Raw genomic sequence first — 19,230 nt, 5'->3', positions numbered from 1 at the left:
TCTAAATGCTAATTTTGCTTTTTATATTGCAAGCAGCTGTGGCATAGCCCCACAACCCCCCTTATTAAGATTTAGTGCCCAAAGCAGAAGGTCTTTCCTCATTGCAATAACGTGACCTTTAAATCTATGCAGCAAGGTTAATACTGGAGCATCGTTTCAGAATTCCTCACTGCGACTCAGAGACAATCCCATTGCAATCTCCTCATTTAAGCACTGCTTTCAGGACTACAGATTTTCACAAATGCATTATTCCTAATACTGTAAAAAGGAAAAAGGGAGGGGAAGAAAAGAATGGAGAGAAAGGACAGTACACCATTGTGATTTATTGGAGAGTAGATAGTCTGCAATAGTAGAGTGCTCTTTCTTAATCAAAGCTTTATTAAGTTCTGGTAATAAAAGGTAAGTGTTTTTGGATAGGAAAAAGGCAGGAAAGGGTAACATGTCCATTTCAGGAACAGTCACACAACAGCGCGCGACTGAGAATCCCTGTTAACGTCTCCAGCACCCACAGCCAGCTGGTGCAGATGCCAAGCACAACCTGCCTTAAGTATGCCCCAGCAATGCATAGGCTGCAGCCCTGTCTTTTAGGTCTGCATGAAATCGCAAGGGAGAATAAGGTCATGCTTTTTGCAGTGCAGAAGTCTTCCAAGCCTTTTCCAATAACAATAGTGTTTCCAGGTCAGCTCACAATACAGGAGCATCACAGGACAGAGAAGTCTTCAAGCCATTTAGCGGTAACGACAGAGCAGAGCAATGAGCATTATTCACTGCCTGGACAGCTTTCCCCAATTTTTTTCCCTGTACCAAGCACCAGGACAACCACTGTTCTCTGATTATTCAAACTAAGCATCTCACTTGGTTCCCTCAGCAACTTGATCCTGGGATCTAAAGCATCTCCCATAGATCTGCATGCCTACAGAGCCACGAGGTGCTGAAAAGCACTGCAAGACATATAAACAACTACCTCTTTTTATTAAGCAGTGCTTTTTGGGATTTAGGGGGAAATGGATACTAAAAGAGAATGAGGTTCAACAGGATCATTCCGTCCAGCAGCACAGCACAGAAAGAAAAATCATAATATGAAGAAAAACTTACTCGATTTCAGCAAAGCTGCCAGAGCCTCAATGGCTGCCCTGGGGAAAGAAGAAAGATGGAAAAATGTCAGTTTCTTTGATAATTTTTTTAACCTTCTTCTTCATGATCTTCTGGGTCAGGCTTTGCAGTTGGTCTAAACTGACAGCTTGAGCTGCAGTATCTTACACCAGCAGAGAATCCAGTTTCTGCAGCTGACTCAGTTATTCTAAGTGACCATTAGCCCTCTAGCTTTACCGTTACACTGATTTGTAGTGACCATTAAATGTAAAGAAACAGCCACATACCCAAAGTAATGAAGCAAGTCTTTAAACTACTGCCCTAGAACCATTTCTTTGTATCACACTCAGCATACACCCATTCCAGACATCAATGCTTCCATCTACATCAGCAGATAGATTCTGCATCGATTGGGATGTCAGCATTTTCCAATAGATTCCACTCCCTCCTCCATTTTTCCAAAATAAACTTCCCCTCCATCCCCCTTCCCACCTGCTTAAACTGAAAATAAGGTTCATTTCCTTATAGTTACGTCTCATACTGCAGCAGCAGGTAAAGGTTCCCCACTCAGATCAGGGCTTGTAAGAAACACGTTAATGTGATGTGAGATTTGCCCCTAGGTCTTAAAGAGTACTAGTAGAAGAGAGATAAGCAGAGATTTTTTTGTTAACCTTTACATCAATTCAGTGCACAAGTAAGCAACTCAACTTGCCTGACTCAGCATAGCATCAATATAAATGGGAGCCAGAGAGATCTGCACTGAGATATACTCATTCCCCACATGGTATTAGCTCCATCCTACCAGCCACTCAGAAGGTTTCCCTTTCCAGCCATGTTCTGCTGGAGCAAGAAGAGCCATGTACCAACCTGGCTTACTGCTGCGAAGTTTCAAGCGCCTACAGCTTATTGAATAAATACAGCTGCAAAACCCTTCAAGCCCGTGGATTCCTTAAAATGTAATCTCTTTAGAAACCAATCCCCAAATAAAATCACATTAACTTCCATACTGAGCCAATTATCATCTGCAGCAAAAAATTACTGTTTTCTTTTTTGTCATCAAGCTGCTGTCTGTTGCGTGTTGTAGCAGTGGCTGAGACTGAGAAAGATTCAAGATCTGGTTCTTGCTGATGTTGGGTTGGTGTCTTTGTCTAAGGTCATGCTTCCATAATTAATCTGACAAAGTTCAACACCAGCATTAAAAATAAAAAAACAAGCAATCACCAACTGCACACATCTGCATTAAAAATACTCCAAGATTTAGGGGGAAAAAAAAGCAACAAAAAAACCCAAGAAATAAACAACTAAAATCCCACCCACCAGGGGAAGTACAGTCATGCTCTCATTATTTTACTTCCACCCAAATAGCAGCCATTCAGCTGGTGGGAGGAATACTGTCTCCTACCAGCCATTCTGCACACTCAGGATAGAGATGTGCTACATCCAGTGATCACTTAGCCTTTTCTTAAGTACCCAGCTTGGGACAAAGTAAATAGCTTTAACAAATTACAATTTTGTCCAGAGCTCCTCCCAAAGCTCACATGCATGTTTTAAAAGAAAACATTACGTACCTAATTTCACAGTAGTCTCTATGGGCTTTAGGTGATGCATCAATCACACACCTGAACAGCAAAGGAGTGGAGGAAGAACACAAGTATTTCTAGATCCATACAGAAGAGGCACCTCATTTATTGTATGAATTTTCTCAACTTCCACCTTCTTTTTTGAGCAACACGACAGTCCTGTAGCTGTAGCTGGCTGGATTTCTCATTTGCCATACTAGCAGCCTAGACACTGCCTTGTCTCAGTCCATGCCACATGTAGTGCTACAGTAAAATAAAGCGGAACCAAACTGGTGCATTTCATCTCCTAATTCACTGCAATTCAGAGATGATTTGACACAGGTGATAGACAGTGTTCTGTGTGACCTGCAGAACGTGCTCTACAGGTACTTATAAGCAGGTTCACACCCAATAGGCTAACCTCAATAGTACATTGTTTTAGAGTACATACTGAAAGAAAGAGTAATTAAATACACAAGTGTAAACTGCCAAATGGATCAAACATGTTTAAGGGACAAAACAGACTTAAAAAGTAGAGCAAGTCAGCCTAACTCGATGTATTTCTTGGATAACTGATTTTTCTAGACAAGTGAAACACAGTAGATCTCATTTCTCTGTTGTTCAATAAAGCTTTCGATACGGTGCCACACTGGAAATTAGTGAACTGGGAGAAGATGAGGATTAGTACAAGAACTGCAAAGGTGGGAGAGGAACTGGTTGAAGAGGCACTGGCAGGAGATGTACAGCAAGAGAAATTATTGGACTGGAGGGAGGTCACACGTGGAAGTTCTCAAGGACGCATTTTGAGGCTGATCTTATTTTATACTTTCATTAATAACCTCAACACAAAAAGTCAGAGTAAACCAACAAAATCTGCTGATGGTGAGAAGTCAGGAGCTATTACCAACAGTCGGGAGTTTGGATTATCTTTCAGGAATAACAGAATGTTTTTGAGTTCTGAAGCAATAGAGGTGGGATGAAGTGTAATGGTCAAAGTGCAAAGTTATGCATTTAGGGCTTAATAAGTGTTAATTATGAGCTGAGGCTCCTAATTGGGAAGCACCCTGGATAGATGAGCCCATTAGAAGATTAGGACAAGTGTGACCCAACAGGGTGAAAAGGACAGATCGGGTCTCAGACTGTCACTGCCAATGGCAAAAGGAAAGCGTGAAGGTTTTGACTTCAGGTTTCACTCAAACAGCTGTGTGCAGTGCTTGAAAGGAACGACACAGAAAAGGGCTAAGAAAACAGAGTAGCAGAGAAATTTCAGGAGCCTTAAAGATTGCAGTTTGGTTACTTTAGCAAAATAATGGCTGAAAGGTGACTTGATTGTTCTCCAATCTCTCCCACTGGGGTGGGGAGAAGTAAACACTGCATAAGACAGAGAGCTACTCAAACTGAAGAACAAAGCTGGCACAAGGACAAATAGATATAAAATGGCCATGAATAAGTTTCAACTGGAAATTAAAAGAAAGCTCTTAAGCACTGGAAAATGAGGATCTGAAACACCCTCTTGGCAGAAAGAGAATGAACAATGTAATGAATTCAAAAAGGGAGCCTGAATTTGCTTATAACAGGCAGTGGCAGGAGAGCTCAGGTGCCAATGAGGAAAGGCTCTGAAAAACCTGACCCAGAAATCACAGTAGTTCTATATGCCTTAATTTTAATCACGCATAAAATGGAACTGAACGATAAACAGTTTCTCCAAACACAAAGTTAACTAGCCAGGCTAGAAAAGACCAGCAAAACCAGTGTAAGCAGGAAGCCCAGGTAGTCTGGATCTTACATCCAACACTGCTCTTGAAGTACAAAACCACAGTAAAGATGCAGTGCTAGAACTTCCAAAAAAGCCTCTCTTACTCCAACTGTTTGCCATCCAGAGATTTCATAAGCTACCACTGGTGCCTATGGAAGTTTTTTTTTGTTTTTTTTGGTTTTTTTTGTTAAGTGAAATTTATTTCCCTTCCATGTATTTTTGAAGCTGTGCAAACTCTTCACACATATAGTATCCCAGGAAAGAAGAGCATCACACAGTGCAGCTATGAACTCTCCTTGCATATATATTTTGAGCTTGGAGTTAACACCAGCATTATAATTTACACTTCAAGCCAGTTGTCAGCTAGTAACCCCAGAATATTATCTACCTTTAGCACAGAACAAATTCAAACATACAAAACACCCTACAGGAAACAACAAGTCAGAAAAGAGAAGGTAGAATGGGCTTTCACTGAGAACAGCAGCAAGCTGATGGATGTGTCAATGGGTTTACAGCAATCCAAGGCAACTTGTGTTTGTGATACCAGCACCTCTTAACAGCATATGGTAAACCAACAGCATCTTTTCTGGCATCAGAAGAGATAATGAGATGAGTGAATCTGGGATGGGAAGACAGAAAGGAGATAAATAGCGCATAAGAGCAAGAGAGAAAAATAAAAGACGGGAACAGGAGGGAAAGTTTAAGAGCAGAAGAAAGATGTCTCTATGAGCCATATGCTAGACCTGAGGATTTGACAGCATGCCCAGTTCAGAACTCTGTGTTTGTCTCAAGAAGGAATAAGGGATAAAACGTTTCATTAAAAACAAACTGGTGAACCTGTCCAGATGCCTTCCTCTGATTTTCTGTTCTGTGGCATTACGTTACTCAAATCCTGCACTGGGATTGACAGAGCAGGTATCTCAAAGGAGACTCATTCATATATTTCAATAAAAAGATGTATAAATAAAGTTGTGCTGTCTTAAAAGGCATAATAATAAATGCCATACTGTAATCAGAAATCATTAAAAACTGCCTGTAACAGCAGTGCAGACAGCAGCTCTGAAGAATGGAAGTCTTTTGAAGTGTTTCCAAACCAGCAGTTTGAATATCAGGGCAGGAGTGCAGCTTGCAGGCAGACAGACAATCAGCTTCCAGATCTTGTGCTTAGGAACCAGGAGCAACAACAAAGAAAAAAAATGTGCTTCCCAAGCCAAAGAAGAATCGGATTAGCCAAAGTGAGGCTGTTCAGCATAGACAAAGAAAAGTCTTTTATTATTCTATTATTCTATTCTTCTATTATTATTATCTGATGGGGGAGTCACCCCGTCAGATCTGGGCTATTGGAACAGCGTCAGCTGGAAGTGCTGCAGACAGAGGAGACCAGGAGGCAGCATCTCTTAAGTCCCCTTCCCCACTCTGATCTTGGCTCATAAGGCTGCAGCTCTTAGCATTGCTATGGACAACTCTGTCTCTGTTTCTTGAATTGATTGCTTACTTCTGTTCTACACAGCATTGGAGAAAACCCCCTGGAAATGAAAAATGTTGTTACAGAAGGGATGCCTACATGAACTACATGAAAGGATTTGAAAACTCATAGGGCACGAGGAGTTTGGTGCCCATCTGTTCCTTGTTACTATGGACAGGGAACAGCTGAGACGCTAAAGACTGAACAAAGAACTGATCCAACAGGGCTTTGTAAATCAGCTCCCAAGTAATTTAACCAGCATCTTCCTTCTCCTGCGAGATTTTATCTTTATACATGCTTAAACATGAAACATCCTCTTATTATTGAACGAAAGCTAATGATTTGGTGCTTCATTAAATACCTCTTCAGACCTGATGCAATTCCTAAAGGCAATCACACCTGGATAATGAAGATGGAACGTACTATCATTAGAGACATAAAAGATTCTCCCCTGCCTGGCAGCCTGCATTGCCTCAGCCTACTCTCTCATTTTGCTCTTCGTCTGGCTATTTCTCACTGCACTCACTTGTTGCTGTCATGTTCATTTTATATCTCACGCAATGTGGGGCATGGACCATGTTATATGTTTGTACAGCATCTAGCACAATGGGAATCTTGACTGAGGGCTCAAGGTACTACAGCTTACATGCTTAAAGTCCATAAGCTCCAGTTGCCCCTGTCTCTCGAAGGAATTAAGTGCACCTAAGAGCACATATTGCCTGGCTGCTTTTCACCCCCAGCTCTTGGGACTTGTACTTAGTTACTGGAGCATACAGTCACAGAGTAACCCAATCTAAAAAGAAAACTTTACATTTGACAACAGAGAGACATTTGGAAATAACACATAGGAACCACAGCAACAGGTGCATTATAAACCCCATCAGAAGGTAGATCTCACCAGAGACAGATGCCTCAAACAGCCATTTCCATTGTGGCCTAGAAATACAGATCTTAAATATGTAAGTACTTCCACAGTAATTTGCTTTGTTTTAAAGTTCTAAAGCCAGCAGCTTTGCAAGTTTTGAAAATTCATGGGGAAAAGCTGCCTATGCTGCCAGCATTTTCATGGCACTGCTGGTCTGCGACTGACAAAAACACACCCATCATCATGTCTGCTTTAGCTCCAGCTTGCTAGCTAGGTATTAGAACTTATGCTAAAAGCATAGCTTACAGTTTGCAATGTCCCACCCATCACCAACAGGTGGTGTTCAGAGATCCAGCTGTTTTGCACAGATGTGCTTTTGACGTGGTGCCAAAGAAAAGGGAACTAAAAAAAAGTCACACGCTCCTTTTCTAATGATTACTTCAATTCCAGTGATCTGATTTGCTTTCCTGGAAAAGCACACACTGCCTTCGAACAAATTATGCATCTTCCATGGATGCTATTCTCTCTGATGCAATTCTTTTTTGCTGAATAGAATTTGAGAACAAACTGAGAACAAATTAAATTCATGCTGAAAAGTATTTTCTCCCCACCTTCAAAGACTTCTACGAGCATTAAATGCCAGAGTAAGGTGGTAAAAAAAAAAAAAACAAAAGCAGTAAATGATCATGTACTAAGTCAATTAAAAAAGATCAACAGTGAAGGGAGAGATTACTCCCTACTCTTTAAGCCCAAAAGAAGCCCAGAATTGAATTTTTTCCTGTCTTACACACTTGTGTGCTCCAAATCACACACTGTGCTTATTGAGAAGTTATGGTTGTAATGCAGAAGCTCCTGCCCTGTGTGAAGTTCTCTGTTCTACCCTAAGTGGCCAATGTAATGAATGTATTTCAGTTGCCAGGCTCAGCTCAAAGCCTTCACCAAAGCATCTTCTAAGCATCTCTGTCTTCCCTGGAGCCTGATATGTTGCATCAATGGAAAGGTACAGCATTTCAGCCTCTTCTATTTCTGCCTCCCAGGAAGAAGAGTCACCCCAGGGCTACCCTCCAGGCAATCTTACAAGTATCCTACTCTTTCTAGTATAGAAGTACATAATGAGAGACAGCTGTATCCTAAAAATCCATCCTATTCTTTTAGCTTCTAACTTAAATTAGCTTAAAATTAGTAATAAAGAAGAACAAGGCACAGAAAGTGCATTTAAATCCTTGCCAAATAAATACCCAGGTATCTCATGCTGCGTGGTACAGAGCTGGCACCGTTTGCACAGGCAAAAGCTAAAGGTCAAAAGGCTTCCCATTCCTGTCAAGCTCCCTTCTCTGGGGTCAGATGTCACCAATAGAGCTGACGTAGGCTGTGACAGCTTGTCATTCACATCAAGGTGAAGGGGGTCATTCAGTCAACACAGGTTTCTTAAAAGATCAATTACCCAGACAATATTAAGATGACAGTGTGAGAACCCAGCTCTCCCACCTAAGGGAGGCATGCAGAGGGAACAGAGAAGGGCTTGATGCCACCCCTGATCAATTCAGGACGGGGAGGAAGATACTCAGAGGCCATACTGGATAACAGCACAGCCCTGCAGAACATCTCACACACGCACACTGAAATCATGTCAGTGAGCGAGGTTAAAACTCCCTTCATCCCCAGAGAGCTGCCTTCCAACCCCGTTTCACTCACCAGTGGGAAAGAACCTGGTGGTCTGTTGGCTCAGTCCTTTATTGTCACTTCATTCATCGTTTATCGGTTCACAATAACTGACAGTTCACACTCTACAGACCAAAGGGTTGACCAAGGAAAGCCAGCTAATGTAATCTTTTAGGATTTCAAAGCTTTCAATACTGTTTCCACGGTATCCTCCAGAACAAAACATCCAGCATTCATCTAGGCAAAAACAAGGCAACGGGTGAACAACTGGCTGACAGGTCAGAGGGTTATGGTAGATGAGGTTACATCAGGCTGGCAGCCTGACACCGCTGGGATTCCTTAGGGATTCATTTTAGGGCTACTTCCCTTGAACGTTTTCATAAATGATTTGGAATGTGGACTTGAAAGTTTAAATAAAGCTCATGTACAACATGAAATTGGGAGCAGCTGTTGACTCTATTGAGGGTAGAAACCTTACAGAGAAATCTTGACAAATTCAAGTGTTACCTATCCAGAAATTCCAGTCAAATCTCAATAGACAACCTGGAATTCTGTCATCATGAAACTAAGTTGAATCATAGATGGCTTGCCATTGGGAAGTCTCCAGTGGCAAATTTTGAAAGAGAAGCTGAGGCTTGGGGGTACCCAGAGCCTTATGATGCCATATAATAAGCCTACATTCACACAGTGTTTGTCTGCAAGCAACTGGAAGAGCTTTATGTACAGTCAATTGCTGGCAGTAGGATACCCTAGAGCAGCTTGTAGTGTCAGCAGGCCAGGCAATAAGATATCTGACATGCCATTGCTTGTGCCCAGAGTCAGTTAAACTAATGTAAGTATCTGTACAACTTAACAGACCTGGAAAAAAATAAAAATCACAAAATGAGAAGCTGAAGTCCTGAGAAAGTTCAGTCTTCCCGGAACATCACCAAGAAAGTTACAAGGGTAACTTCAGTGTCAGCCCTTTCTTCAAGCACTAAGACAGATTCCCCTAAATAAAACAAAGAATGTTCAGTATTGAAGATTGGAAAAAAAAAAAAAAAGCGTTTGTTATTTTTAATGTAATGGTACTGTTTCCCTATTACAAAGCTCTAGAAATGGATCCATCAGTTTACATGGCACTTCAAGCTCCCTCTCTGATTCTGTTCAGATGAAGAACATCCCTAAAGAAAAGCCAAAGGAAAACTTAAAGCTTAACATTCTTCAGAAAAAGGGCTGCCTTGTAGAGCCTCTTGAATACACGCAGGAAGCAGTTTCTGGAATCATTTCTTCCTATGCTACATAACCAGGTACAAACTGGATGTCTGTGAACTGGCAATAATGTCATATTAACCCTATAGTCTTACCCAGATCTGCCAGTTTGTGAGGGTTCAGTTGCACAGCCCACCTACAGTAAAAGACCATGCTTTGAATGCAACTGCTCACTGCAACACTGACAGAGCATAGAGTTACATCCACATTTCCAGCAGGGAACAATGGGAAAACACTGAAGCTAATTAATCCTCCTGAACGCAATGCTTTCCAATTATCAAAGTCCATGTGTTTCCCAAATGAGGAAACATTTCACTGTTATGCACACAAGTAAAGCAGTTTTTCATACATTGCTCATACATAAATCCCATAACATAGTGGCCAGAGAGCACTCTGAAAAGCTTACATACAAGTGAAATTCCAACCCAATATAGACAAGGTATTCAGGAGCAGTCACCAATTTTCCCCCAGTTTCCAGCTACCCCACTTTTCACCTCCTCCAATGAGATCCTCTTGCCATATACACGCAGGTTATTTTCACCTACCCTTTCACACAGAACTTACTATGGATTGGGCACTTGTACAGTTTCATGGTTTTAAGCAATGCTGCTGAACATGAACCCACTTGGAAATATTGACTTGTGGCTCCTTATAAATCCCTTATGCGTGTACATGTGCAATACGAAGCTTAACTGGTTCTACTAAACCAGTCTCAAGTTGAGATCAACTTGCACAAACATGCTTGAGAACAAAGTACTGTTGTCCTAGAGACTCACATCAGCTATCTTGACCTATGTTTCAAAGGCATTTCCATGTCTAAGCATGCAGCTAGCACCAAGCAGAATTTTTCGAAGCCCCTTTGTATGTTAAGATCACAACTACCTTTTATAACTGAGCAGAGTTGAGCCTGAATCCCTCCAAAAGGCTTTCCAATGAGAATACTGGATCTCCAGCTGTACCTCTGTACATCTAAATCTCTAAAAATCTGGACTCTTCCTCAGAAAACTCAGCCTTAACCAACCCAAACCTCTTAATTCAATAGAAACAGCCAGTCAATAAGAAACATTTCTAGTCTATCTTATATGTAAAAGAAATGTCAATTTTGCACACTGTTTTTGGAAAACTGGACTGCAAAACACATGTAGAACACTGCTAGAAACATACAGCACTCAGATTTGCCACAGGCAAGTAAAGTAATGATGAAGACTTCAGGGAAAATAGATGTTACAATTGCAGAGCAGGGAGAAAAGCTTATTAACTTGTCTGGGAATTTCAATAAGGGTTTAGCAGAAAGAAGGCCATCCTGCTATTTGCCTCCCTCTGTTATTCTGAGGGTTGCCTTGCTTGAAATGCAGGAAGGACAACGGGGATGCTGCTGTACTGTGTACTATGCACAGATAATACACAGATAGATACCTCCGCAGAAAAAGCCAAGGTATAGAAACTGAACACCTTTCACTACATTGCAACAGCTTTCTGGACATAAGATTTCCAAGCTGTCTTCAGGAGAGCCATCAAAAAAGTGATCAACTTCAGATTAAGTAGGATAGCTGTTGCAAACGAGGAAACATCCCCTGCAGAATCCATCTGTGCAAGCAGGCTGAGCCACCACCGCAAACACTCACAGCAGTGGGCACAACTACTCCAACACTGCTGTCAATGCCCTTGTCCTCACCTCAACTCTGCAGCTCAGGTAGGACAGAAGTAGGACATCTTGCTCCAATATGGGCACCCTACAGACTGCAGGTCAGAGATGAGGCTCTCTGCAGCACCTCTAAAGATATTTGCATTTCAGAGGCCTGTCACGGGCTATGTAAGAATGCAATGGAAACAGCTTTGGTGAGGGTCTTGTCCTGAAAAAGAGTAGTACATATAGTTTAGAGGCTTCATCAAGATTCAGAGAGATAGTATTGTCAGCTCATGCTGCCTCCCACATGGCATGCTGCCCAGCTGGCTGCTCTGAGTCAGATTCAACACACGAGTCACATCAAGACTTTGAGACGATGAGTAGGAAGACCATACACCCAGGGGCAGGCAATGCACAGCCTCAGATTTCATCCCCACATCTATGACCAAGGAGACTTGTCAGCAGACAGCATGCACTAGCCCCAGGTGCAGCACTGGCCACTAAATCATATGCAGCTTGCAAGCAGCAAGCATCTGACTGTGGTGGCAGAGCTGGCCAAGCACAGTGATTTTTATTTTTTTTTTCTTCCTGTTTCATGCATGCAACTCCTTATTAAGCAAACCAGTCACATCTTTGTGCTGGCACTCGTTCTTCACAGCACTTAGGGGTGGGGGGCTGGAGGCAGGAATCACTAACAAGCCAAAATATAGCAAATACTGGGTAATGCCATTGGCCACAAAAAAATCAGCAATGTCATACCAGCATTACTGCAGGGGCTTTTTGAAGCATTAATTTGCGGAAGCCTAACCGTTAGCACTTGTTTCCCCCCCTTTTCATTGGAAAACTTTCATCTGATATAATCAAGCCAGGCTCTGTTTAGGATACGAAAACAGGCCATATCAAAGCCAAGGCTGGTAGAACATCAGCTGTAAATAGAGGAACGAAGCAGCAGAGATAAATAAAAAGCACAGTAAAAAAACAAACAAACAACCAAGCACTTTTGGGACAGTTCTATGTGCCACTGATTTTTCTGCACAGAAGAATCTGGAAGGCAGTGAAAGTCAGAATAGTCACACGTGTAAGAGCAATTTAAAAAAAAAAAAAAAAAAAAAAAAAGGAAAATTAAGCTTTTGGGTACACAGTGAGAGCTGTCACGCCATTGCAACATATGTCCTATAGTACACACAAAGATCAAACTATATCCATTTAACACAGAGAGAAGATAAAGTAAATGAGCCAAAGCTATGGGACAATTGTCTTTATCTCCTATAATAGCCTCGCTGTTGCTGCAGGCAGACAGTAAAAGCTCAGTCTCAAAGCCATGACCTTGCAAAGATTCACGCTTCGGGGGGAATTTCCACTCCCAGCCCCAGCACTGCAGCTCTATTTGGAGTCAGTAGCCCTGTTCTTCCTCACCAGCCACGTCAGGCTTCCAGGTTCTCCCCTCTGTGTTCCAAGCCTTGTCTCTGAACACATCCCAGAGCTGCTCAGCTCTGGGTTTATTTACAGATTTTACTGGCATTGCTGCCATTCCAAGTGTTGCCCTGCAGATAAAGAGACCAGGAAGAGCCCTACCAGCGTTACCAAGACAGACCTGTGCTGCTAATAGCACTGCTATTACAAAAAGAGCTTTCCTAATGAAATCTATTCCACCTGCACTCAGTAAATACTGTAGTTTTTCAACTTGCTATTTTGTTTTCTACAATCAGCATTATCTAACTGTCCAAAGAGCCTGAAAGCGTTGGAGTTCGCTCACTCCCGCTCACTGGAAGGCAGTCAGTTGTACTGCCTGTTCTCTGTATTGCTAAAACCAGCTGCCCTGCTGCTGCTAATGCTAGGGCAGCTCCAACAGCATTATCAGGATAGGGAATCCTAGTGTAGAAAGGCTGTTGCTAAGAGCTTTGACACCATGTCATTTAACTCTGATGAGGACAGGTCTAATCGCTGTGATGTTTTTAATGCCACTGATAGTTCTAGAGACTGGTTCACACCTCACCTACCAGCACTGGTGGAGCTGAAAAAAAAAAAAGCAACCAACAAAGCCAGCCATAGAAGCCCTAGGAAATTCTTCAGGTTGTTTTTGTGTGGACAGCACTTGCACAGAGACAACACTGTGCTCCATTCTTGCTATTGGAAGTCTGCACTGATACTTTCCTCCACTGTTTTCAAATTTCCCATGCCTACCTTCAGTCCGGAAGCATTTGCTGGGAAGGTCTTTCACAGCTGCCGTCTACCTCTTTATAGGAGTAATATGCTTCTGGGTCCAAGAGTACAATAACTCAGGTGAAAGACAAGGAAAAGAGGATTTCCGGGCTCTCAGATGTGCTGACACACAAGTGTCTTCAGCTTTATCTAGTCACTTTCTGGCTGTTATCAGATTTATGTCATTATCCAGTTCAGTGCTTTCCAAGGGACTCCATCTCCAGGACTAAAAAGCAGGCAGGTGGGCGCAAGCTTGTCACCTCAGTGAGGTCGTTCAGACAGGCTTTACTCAGAAATATCCCTCCCTTCAGCTCCAGCACCCCAGAGCTGTCTGACTGATGCCTTCCGAAAGCTCTGGCACTTCACATTTATCTCAAACATGTTTACAAGGTCGCATTGCTCAGCCTTCTCCTCACTCTGCCAGCTCCTCATTCACTCCACAATCCACTTCAGCCCCATCCTGCTCTCAAGCATAACATCTGTCTCCCTTTCCTCATTTTTCCACTTCTCTATCCTCACCAAATATTTCAGACAACTCATCTTACACTCATTACCCTCAGGAAGACATTAAAAAGCGCAATCTGATGTACAAACACTGAACATACAAAAGCCTGATTCCAGGGGACTTGCCCACAGTAACATACTGTTTCTGTAAGGCCTTCAGACATATCTTTTGCCTTCGATTTAGACTTTTTGCTTTCTTTACTCTTACAGTCTTACCAACACCTGCAACAGATCCTTCTTCCTGTACCTGCAGACTTGGCTTAGCCTGCCCAATCTTTCTCACAGATAACCTAAGAGCTTCCAGAAGCCATCCCAAACCCTTCATTCAGAGGGCTGGAAAACCTCTTACAAAGAAAGGTTGAGGCAGTTGGGCTTGTTTAGTTTGGAGAAGAAAAAGGATCTGGGGTTACCTCTTTGTGGCCTTCCAGTACTTAAGCTTATAAGCAGGAAGGGGACTGACTTTTTATATGATCTCAGAGTGACAGGGCAAGGGGGATGGCTTTAAACTAAAAGAGAGATTTAGGTTAGGTGTTAGGCTGAAATTTTTTACTCAGAAAGTGGAGAGGCATTGACACAACTGCCCAGAGAAGCTGTAGGTGCCCCACCACTGGAGGTGCCCAAGGTCAGGTTGGATGGGGCCCTGGGCAGCCTGAACTGGTGGGAGCACCCAGCCCACGTCAAGGGGTTGGAGCTGGGTGGGCTTTAAGGTCCCTTCCAACCTAAACCATTCTATGGTTTCTTCCTGTATTACAAACGACTTTACAATCTTTCTGCCTCTGTTATCATTTTTCATTTTGGTTTATTCCACGATTCGGGCTATTTACAAAATGCCTAGCACAACTTGTGCACATCAGTCTTTACTCATCCTTCTATGGAACTACCACATTCAGCCACAAGGTGTTCTCAGTGACAACAACAGTTCATTTACCTTTGGGCAGCACTGATGTGAAATCAAGTGCTACCTCCCAGTTGGATGGGAGTGACAACCAGTTAGGTGAGAGAAGCTCAATCTGAGGCATATCTAAAAGACAACATAACTGCCCTGAAGCACCCAAGTATCAGCTTTAATCTAAATACTACAAAGACCAATAGTGAAACAGATATGGCAACATGGAATATAACCCCTGACTGGATATTGTGTCCTACGAAGCTTGCATAGCCCACGCTAGAGGCCTTGCTGCAAGCCTTGACAGTTGTTGTCAGAATGAGGAACATTAAAGCTAGGGCAGAGAGACCTTCCCACCAAGAAAAGCAGAGAATTGCCTGCAGTACAAATACCCAAAGCCAACAGGCATGGTCAGCCATGAACCAAGCACACAGAGTCAAGAACTTGAGAACAGCAGAAACTTGCTCCCATACCATCTTCCCAAATATAATCCACCAGCTCACTAAAGGGGAAGAAATAATGGCAAAACAAAGCAATGTCTTCAGTTGAAAGCATTGCTTCTTCTTGAACTCTGTTACTTTTAAATGAAATAAGAGAAACAAAATAGGCCTAAACAAAGGAGTCCTTTTCTTAAAGCAACAGTCTCACTGTAGGTCCATTTATAATCCAGTTCCTCCCTGTCAGTGAGTATCAAGACAGGCCTAGAAGCACATTTCTCTTTGTATGGTGCTCACTCACCACCCTTAATACCCCAAAAACAGGTTATCTAAGCTTAATCTTGCCATACCAGAGGCTACCAAGAGATGGCATCAGGGTTTCTACGTGTAACACCTTCGGCCATGTGCAACCATGGTATTTCTTTCCACTTTCTCAAGCCTTCATCTATTTTCAAGCCCCATCTGAAAGCATCTCTTTTCTCACTTGCCTCTATCCCTTTATTTTTCAATTTCTCTCTTCTGCTGCTATCAACAGTACAAGACCAGTGAAGTATAATTCTGCAATCCAACTCTACTCAGCAAAGCAGCTCTGAGGTACCATCAGTCTGAAATGAGATTTTATAGCTTATTATTAATATTAGAACAGGTCATTCTTGGAGAAAAACCACACAGACCATAAAAAGAACAGAGAGGAAACTGCATAAAACTAGGACACCTTTGGCTCAGAGCTCATTTCTTCTATTACAATGGCTCACTGCATTAAAGTAAATAAACCCTAATGCTTGAATTATCTCAGTGATGTGCATCTCTCTGCTCCCTGCTATCTGAAATACTAGCCAGGCTGAACAGACACTTGATGTAAACAAAAGTTTTAAAGGCAATCTCTTTTTCTCTTGTTGCTGGCATCATATCATTCAAAATAATACTAACTAGTTTTATTTAGCAAGAATTTCTAGCTAAATCACATGTAGATCAAGCCCAGATGGGAAGCATGTCATTTGGTTGTGACATAGCTCAAAAGAAATCTCATTCCCTCCTGTGAGTTTTCTATAGGGATCAAGTGAACCTAATAGCAATTTGAGAATAAGCAGGCAGTAAGCATTGATTAATTCTGACCACATTCCAATAGAATTGTGTCACTTTCCAACTAAATATCCAAACTGCTCAGCGTGATTAATAGCAAAACAGAGACTAACAAGAGGAATTAAGGATGATTTACTTTTGATCTCCTATAAGGAACTGTTGCCAAATAAACAAAGGCATAAAGCTTTATGTGGACTACTCCTCAAAAAGAACCAATCACAGCAGCTACTGTATCAGGTCACCAAGGAACTAATCACCATGTTGGTGTGTTGAATTTCCTCACTCATCCTCAAAATACTGTCTGACAACAGCCATGTAACATGTTCTTCTGTTCAAGGAGAGGGCAGCTGAAACCTTAGGACAATTCAGGAGATGCATTTGCAGCAAATGTCCATGGTGGTCAACCAGGAAGGGATTATCCAGGATTAGGGCTGAGGAAAGGAGCTGCCCTGCATGGAGCCTGGGATGCATTCACAATTGCATCTCTTTCATGTGTCTCTCCATTATCTCTTGTTCTTAACAGAAGAGATAATTCTAGTATTCAGGCCATTTCTGCTATGTCTCCTCTAAGGGAGACAGCCAACTGCCATTCCAACCCCTTCTCCTCTCGCTAAGGTCACAGGAGATCATTTTAACAATCATTTGTTGATGTGGCAACTCAGTCACTTTTCAACACCACAGGCTCAACACTTCCATTTTATCTTGCTTCAGAAGCACCATTTATGAGGGCAGAAAACAATATCAGTTGCATGCAAACCATTTCGTATAGAAAAGATTATATATATTCAAAGCACACTTAAAGCAGCATACATCCTCCCCTTAACTTACAGCTGCAGTATTTGCAGGGTCCTTATAGTCTCCTTGGTCATTCTGATAGTGTCTGATTAAATACAGGCTTTTGCGTTTAGGCGTACTCTTAAGATCACCTTAACATTTCTCTTTTCTTGAATGAATTCCACTTTCAAGAGTCCTGTGAAAAAAAAATCTCTCAGGTCCCATTATGATAGAAGTACGTGATGACAATACGATGACAGTGGAATCACTTCCTGACTTCTGAGCTTTTCAGATTCACGAGTCACTGCCCAACTCAAGACAGCCCTCAACAAGTATCACCAAAGAAAACACACAGGAGGTGTTCTCATCTCCTCCTGGGTTTTGAGTCCTGACCAGCTGGAGGACAGCACTTTCTAAGTCAGTATCCATCCACCCGACTTAACCCTGAATTCCCATCAAGCTGTTTCCAGTCAACAGGGAAATAAACAGTCCCCTCAGACTTCCAGTGGCAAACACCTGATAAAGGTAAAGACAGCCCCACTTCTTTTTTCCTTAAATATACAAGGAGTCCATGTAATTATTTTATCTGTGGTGGGTATGTGAGAGGAATTACTGCCTTTCATGGAAACAAAGATCCACTGCAAGTGTCTGAGGAGCTGGGACCACCCAACAAACACTAAACATCAGATTTGTGATTCAGTGTCAGAATCAGGCAACCCTGGACACGAGCAAAGACAGAATTTCTTCATGTTACATCTTCTACTGAATTGATCTGGCACTGTTCCCAGACTCGTTAATTCACTTTTTGCTTTTAATTAAGTAGTCAAACTTCACTAAGAACAACCCACTGAAGAAAGCCAAGTTTTGTGAACTTCACAGAAAGCAAGATTATTTTTATTTTTTTTTTTTTTAATTCTGATGAGCACTCATTCTTCTCACAATCTGTGTTTAATAGATGTACTCATTGTTCAGTGTGGTAAATAGATGTAAAGCTTTAAGGAACAAAGACATTCTCTAAATTGGTTTGATTAAAACAGTAGGAGTGAGAATGCCCACCAACCTTTTAAAAACAACAGAGAATGATAATGTCTGAGAGGTTCCCTTCCTTACTATTTCACGCTCACCTGCCATTTTCTAAAGACTGAATATTCCCTATGTGAAAGAATCAAGTTCTGGATTTTTACTTTGATAATCCATCTTCAACTCAAGGCATCCAAGAAGAGACTGGCACAACACACGCAGCCCTCAAAGCTATTTGCTTGATGTGCCAGCAGCCTGAGGAGGATACCTGATGCTTGGCCACCTGGAGACACATCCAAGAAGAAGAGATCCAGCTTCAGAGAACAGACATCTGCCAAAGCCACATCCATCTGTCCACAAAACATCCAAATGTCTCCTAGAGCAAGTGAACTGGGAAGATGAGCAAGACTGGTGAAAGAGACATGGGAAAAGTGGGAGACTAGTAGAAGATATAGGGAATAACAGAAGGTGAAAGGAGTCATTGAACTGTGTGAGGCACCAGGGCACCAGTGGTGTTACATTAGAGGAGGTGCTGACAGCAAAGATCGGAGCATCCCACTCACACACTTCACTATTGACATAAACAGAACATCTGGCTTTATTTAAAACTGTCCTTACAGAAATGAACTAGAAAGCTTTCACTGCAACACAACACCACACAAGACAGACAAGACAGTCTAGAGTCTCCATCTCACTCAGATTTGACAGTACTCAAGTTAGGAGTTCTCTAAACCCCAGTAAGTTTCACATTTTGCCCTGTGGGTTTTGCTTCACATGCGGGCAGTCTTAGAGAAAACCACAGTTATGGCACCAGCAATCTGAAGACCTCAGATGCCTAACTAAGACCAATTAAAGTCCATGAGTCAGTCTCAGGGGAATCAGAGCTACTTGGCATGCACCCAGAAAAGGTCAATTGGAGCATTGGAGACTATTTCTAAATACCCCAGAGCTTTGCCACTGAGAAAAATAAATAGAACTATGTATCTTGTTTCCACATCTTAGCTGGCTGAATAAATAGCTCTGATAGCACACTCTCCAGGGTAGATT

At 42.1% G+C, this 19,230-nt stretch overlaps 1 protein-coding gene across 1 annotated transcript in view; it reads right to left on the bottom strand.

Annotated features, from left to right (window-relative positions):
- The window catches only part of AGBL1 (AGBL carboxypeptidase 1), a 281,145-nt gene that overhangs the window by 223,535 nt on the left and 38,380 nt on the right, over positions 1-19,230 (bottom strand). The window contains exon 6 of the mRNA XM_042824521.1: positions 1,096-1,133. Coding sequence (XP_042680455.1) covers positions 1,096-1,133 — 38 coding nt within the window. The remainder of the gene's footprint in view (positions 1-1,095; positions 1,134-19,230) is intronic.

The sequence above is a fragment of the Centrocercus urophasianus genome, unplaced genomic scaffold (genome assembly GCF_019232065.1).
Source record: "Centrocercus urophasianus isolate 14NV4802_14NV808 unplaced genomic scaffold, USGS_Curo_1.0 seq_23, whole genome shotgun sequence".
NCBI lineage: Eukaryota > Metazoa > Chordata > Aves > Galliformes > Phasianidae > Centrocercus > Centrocercus urophasianus.
Note: the sequence above shows the minus strand (reverse complement) of the source record. Positions and strands in the feature narration are given on the sequence as shown.